The sequence below is a fragment of the Chelon labrosus genome (assembly GCF_963514085.1).
Source record: "Chelon labrosus genome assembly, chromosome: 11".
Lineage (NCBI taxonomy): Eukaryota > Metazoa > Chordata > Actinopteri > Mugiliformes > Mugilidae > Chelon > Chelon labrosus.
In genome coordinates this window covers 24,789,331-24,795,330 of record NC_140344.1, presented here as the reverse complement: position 1 = coordinate 24,795,330, position 6,000 = coordinate 24,789,331, and the positions used below count along the sequence as shown (strand labels likewise).

At 43.5% G+C, this 6,000-nt stretch overlaps 1 protein-coding gene across 1 annotated transcript in view; it reads right to left on the bottom strand.

Moving 5' to 3' along the window:
* znf423 (zinc finger protein 423) overlaps nucleotides 1-6,000 on the bottom strand; it is a 137,898-nt gene that overhangs the window by 113,291 nt on the left and 18,607 nt on the right. The window contains exon 2 of the mRNA XM_084555210.1: nucleotides 2,524-2,586. Coding sequence (XP_084411336.1) covers nucleotides 2,524-2,586 — 63 coding nt within the window. The remainder of the gene's footprint in view (nucleotides 1-2,523; nucleotides 2,587-6,000) is intronic.

Here is a 6,000-nt window from a genome sequence, read left to right as displayed (position 1 = left end):
AGTCCTTGTCAACACCATCTCCCAGGGAGTAAAGGAAACCAGGTCTTTTTTCTTTTTAATCTGCTTGAATAAGGGGATTCTCACTCTTCGCTCCTCCTCCTCCTCCTCACTCACACATACTTATACTAATATGAGCACAGATGCAATATAAAGTTATGGGGCATAGACGGCGAGAAATAAAAGAAACAAGGGCAGATAGAAAGAGGGGAACGTGCAGTGAAATGAAGAGAACGAGATGCTGAGACGGGGAATTGATGGTAAAATCCAAATTGAAAGAGTGGCGCTGAGTAAGGGAATATGGGACAGTGTGTTTTTAAGGGAGGAAGAGTTTTAGATAGGTGTGTGTGTGTGTGTGTGTGTGTGTGTGTGCTCATGTGTGTGTCATGGGACTCTAGCTTCCTGCAGGAACTGACACACACAGCAGTTCTAGTGAGCCACCCAGGACCACAGTCAGCACCCCCCTTAACACACACACACTCACGCAGACCTGCATAGTGGCCCCTGGAGGAGAGTTAGCACAGGTTTTTAGAAGAGAGGAGGGGGGGTGCACAGATGGGAGGGTTCAGCACGTCATAGACACCCCAAGGGTCATACTTTCCTATCCTCCTATCCCTATAGAGCTTAGTGAGAGACGGGGCAGGAGAGGCAGAGAGAGAGATAACTGCATATTTACCACATTCAGCAGTATCTTATTTCCCTGCTGGGATCCAGTCAGAGGAAATGTTTAACTGTTCTCTGATAGGCTGCAAACCGGAGCAGAAAAACTAGCTACAGCTGACAAACACCTACACTAGTCCAACTGTTTTTTGCCACGGTTTGGAGAATGTCTACGTTGAGGAGAATGTTAATATCCTCGTCGTGCCTTGGCTGACGTAAGGACCCGACAGAGCATGGGATCAGTGACACCGATACATCTACTGATAATGACGCCACAACAACAAATATCCACAGCTTTTAGCTTCTCAAATGTGAATAATTATTGGCTTTCGCTGTCTTCTAGAGCCGTGAACTGTTAACTTCAAGACGTCACAGCAATTAAAGTTTCATTTAATTGGCTAATCAAGGAAAAAAGCTGCATATAATGACGCAAGAGCAAAACTGTTCCAATTCGAAGTACACACAAGTACAGCCTAAGTGCCTGGATGTGTTCTTGCCCCGTCTGTTTTATTGAGGACAGATCGGGAGGAAATTTGTGTGGATTTGGGGTAGTCAGATCGGCTATAACATTATGACCACCTTCCTGATATTGTGTAGGTCTCCCTTGTGCCTCCAAAGCAGTTGTGACTCATCAGAGAATGGACATGGGCCTTCTGAGGGTGTCCTGTGGTGTCTGGCAACAAAATGTCAGTTTGGGATCTAGTGAATTTGGAGGCCAGGTCAACACCTTGTGCTGTTCTTCATGTTTTTTGTTCCTAAAGTGTTTTTGTGTGTGTGTCTGTGTCAGGCTGCATCCTGCTGCCATCAAGGAGTGTCATTGCTATGGGGTGGGGGTGCCTGGTCTGGTCTAGGTGGGTGCTACATGTCTAAGTAACATCCACATGAATGAATGCCAGGTCCAAACGTTTTCCAGCCGAACACTGAATTGACAAAAGATGGTCAATGTTATTTACTTCTCCTGTCAGTGGTTTTAATGTTGTGGCTGATAAGTCGAACTTGTCAAGTCTAAACTACTAAAGACACAGAGTTTGTCCACTGATTCATAAACGCAGCAACAGTTAAAAATAATTAACCAGAACTTCAAACTGATTGATCTTAACTTCTGGTTTTATGGTTAAATGATGTGTTTTGTGTGGAAATGTGAGCTCTAAAGAAATAAATAAAAGATCTATCCATCTAAACGCAAACAAATAAGAGCCATATTTCAGCTTAGACGCAAATCTCGTTTCATAAATGCACCTCAGAGCTGATTTAGAGCTGTTCATTTTCCATCACGGCAAAAGGGCAACTGAGGATAATTTCCATCTCGGTGTGGACACAAGAGAGAAGGGAAGATGGAGGAGGGGGGGAGAGAGCGACGGAGAGACAGAAAATAGGCAAGTCGGTTTGGAGAAACCACAAGGAAAAACAAAATCTGAGAAAAGAACAAAAACGAAAGACAAGTTCTACCATCTCTCTGACTTCCCCCAGGATATCAAGAGACCACAGAGAGCAGTGAAAAAGCACACAAATCTCTCCCTTGTCCCCCCTCCACCGTCATCTCTTTCCATTCAGCTCAGACTCCTGAGACCGAGTTCTCCGTCTCGTTCCACATTTCCCGATCATTCTCTCTCTCTCGCTCTCTCTTTTTAAATTTCCTCTTTTTCCCTCGTATTATTTTTCCCTCTCTTAATACTTCCACCACCCTTCCTCTCTCCCCGTGTTTTCCACTTTCTTCTCCGCGATGTCCCTCCGAGCCGGTCGTCATAAATCACACGGAGCTGATATTACAAATTGTGTAAGTGTGTGTGTCTTGCGTGGATCTGACAGCCGGGGCCTGGAAAGTCGGCGAGTGTGTGCGCATTGTGTGCGTCTCTACACACTAACCTGTCTGGACAGTTGATTCTTCCCAGGTCCCTCCGCACTCTGAGGACTCCCCTTCTTCTACCGCTGAGAAGAAAAGAAGGACAGAGACAGCGAGACATGTAAAACGTGAGACGAAACGGAGAGTCGGTCAAACGTTACAGGTCAAAAGCACAAGACAAAAACTGAGCTTAATCTAATTCAGATCGAATAACATTTAATAGCAGACATTTTGATTAATTGATTAAACAAATGTGGAAAACATTCGTTTGGCTCCAGCTCTTCAGATTCAAGCACTCAGCTGGACAAAACATCTTATTATTGTCGCCTTGGGCTTCACAGACCAGTTAATTAAATAAATAAGAATCAAATCACTCATTAATTGTCAGTTGCATGGAATTTGGACTCACAAACGCTCACTATTCGACAACTCTAGGTGGTTTTATTAATCTCAAAGCTTCCACTTGACTTTTTCAGTAATACAATCCTCTGCTGGTTCTCTAAATCAATTTTGCATTCAAGGTCCAGGTGGTCTCAACAAACCATGACAACTAGAGTTTATTAACAGGTTTAATGTTGGATTGTGGAGTCCGCTGCAACATATGTGCTTTAACAAACCTAAAAATAGACGGGGGAAGCAGCAAACATGCAGGTACTGACAATGACAATGTCCTGGGATCTTCTGACACATTCACACACTGATCAGAGCTGGAATGTGATACCGACTTCCTGGGTACAACAGAAAGGGGGGAAGTGCAGCTGGCACACAAACAGGAAATGGCTGGAGCCACCACACAATGGGATTTCCTGTTCACCCCCTCCGCAACACGCAGTTCCTCGCTTCTCGCTCACTCACCTCTGCTTCTGATCCTTCTCAATCCTTTGCTCTCATCCTGCTCTCACCAGTGACCTCCACCCATCCAGCTCTTTACATCCCCTCCTCACATTGCTCACTCCGTGTCCTCGTCAGCTCCCTCTTGACCCGCCCCATCCTCACAACAAACCTGAGCCAGAAAGCTCGGATCAAAACAAGAAGTTATAAATCAGTGAAGTGTTCCTTTTTAGAGGAAAAACAAAGTGTTGAGGTGTGCCTTTGTCTTGGAGGACCATTGTTGACATGACTTCATGTGCAAAACAACCATAAAAACATTCAGTCAACAAGAATGTGGATGTTCAGTTTCTTCTGGGCCTTTTTTATTTCCATTAACGCTACAAGAACTACAATTTAACATGATTTATAGGAGAGGTCAGAACATGGAGCATCAAACTGGCATCAAATAACTACTGGCAACAAATGCAGACAGTGCATAAGCCATAAAGTTGCATTTGAATGCACTGTAAATGCTACAGGCAATGTCCAACTAGCATGTAAACTGATCAGCCACAATATTATGATCACTGAGAGGAGAAGTAAATAACATTGACCATCTCGTGACAATTCAAAGTTCTACTGGGAAACTTTTGGACCTGGCATTCATTCATGTGGATGTTACTTAGACATGAGGCACCCACATAGACCAGACCAGGCACCCCCACCCCATAGCAATGACACTCCTTGATGCTTGGCAGCAGACATCCCCCAGCAGGATGCAGCCTGACACAGGCACACACACAAAAACACTTTAGGAACAACGCAAAAAAAAAAACATGGAGAACAGCACAAGGTGTTCACCTGGCCTCCAAATTCACTCGATCCCAAACTGATCAAGTATCTGTGGGATGATCCACAGAGGCCCCTCCCCTCGAAGGCCCCCCCACTAACAACATTGTGTTGCCAGACACCACAGGACACCCTCAGAAGGCCCACGTCCATTCTCTGATGAGTCCCAACTGTTTTGGAAGCACAAGGGAGACCTACACAATATTAGGAAGGTGGTAATGTTATGCCTGATCGATGTATATGTCAACATTGCATTGTTGCATTGTTCATATTCATCACAATTATGATGTTGCCAGGCATGCTGGAAAATGACCAATGAAGCCATTTTGAAACTTTCTTTTCTTTACTTTTTTGCTGCTTTGTAAAAGTGAAGTGTCAGTATTTGGACTATTACAATGAGTCCTGATTGATGGTTGGTTGGTGGTCAACGCCTGGGAGTTGCAGTTGCATCTGTTGATTTCAGACAAGAACTCAACAAAGACCAGAGGAGATGCTCGTGGCTTGCAAGGAAGCGCTGATTTCTGGTGAACTGCAAGTTGCAAGGAGTTCTGCACATAAAGACCTATAATGTAGATAAAGAGAGTTGCCCCTTAACCAGCAGGTGTAAGTAGTCTTTATTTGTCGTTCAAAAGAGCAGAGAGCTTGGACTAGCAATGAAGCGCTGCAGAACTGGCCTCTTCTCAATCTTTGCCGTTTAGTGGGTCTTCAATTTTCTTTTCATTCCTGATGGCCTCGTCATCATGAAAACATCTGTAAACGTCCAAATCACTTCCGCCTCTCCTCTCATACGCTTGTTCGCCAAGTTGAAAAGAAGATCAGAGTGACCTCTTTTACCGACTGCTCGAAAAAAGGTAGCGACAGGGGTCCGGCTAATGCCAACGGTGAGGGACACAATGAAAAAAGTAGGGCACCAGACAGAAGCTCGACAACTGCCCAACACTGACTGACCAGATGTTGGCTTTGTGTGTCGCAGCCATTAGAGACAGGTCCGCCTGGACGACAAGAAGACAAGCTACAGCCCGGTCATAATAACCTGGCCACCAGAAAAAAAAGGATTCACACTTCTTTGGTTGCTTACACTCATACTTTTATGTCAAATAATTTGCTGTGAGCCCATAGTAACCAGTGGTTTGTGAATATGATGAATAATAACCACAAACAGACACACAGACAAATGCATATGGGGGGAAAAAATGATGTATAACACTAATACTTCTTTGTGAGATTCAATTGAAGCTTTTCAGAGGGCCAAGGAGTACAAAATGACATCCAATGAAAACAGAGACCAGGCTTTTCTCTGTATCAATCTCTGTAATATGAATAATAATTAATCACATTTACTAAAAACATAAATCCAACAAAAAAACAATAATTCTGCTGCATAAATGTTGGTTATTCTGACACATATCAAAATATTAGGAGCATTTCTTTTGGCAAAAGAAATCTAATTACGATCAAAAGAAATAAAAAATCTTGCTCCTGAGGTGTTGGTCTGTTTTGAGTTATGAAATTTTGAGAAAGTATTTTGACTAGAGGAACAAATTACTAGTACTGAGCCAAAACTGGACCCAGAGCGAGAACAAATATAAAAACCACAACAACTTCAGAGCACTTCTTCCACAAAAATATAGTACTTTTTTTTTTTTGATTTACTTGCAAAGACAACAGCTTTGTTTATTCTGCGCCACAAAAGCATACACAGACTAAATGTAGCTCTGCGCATAACTTGAAAACAATTGTAGAACCGAGATAAAAACAACACGCTGCTGCCTTGTATGTGCAGAGGTGCACCAAAGCAGAGAAGGCCTACGCTGTCTGCAGCACCGACAGCCAGAAATAAG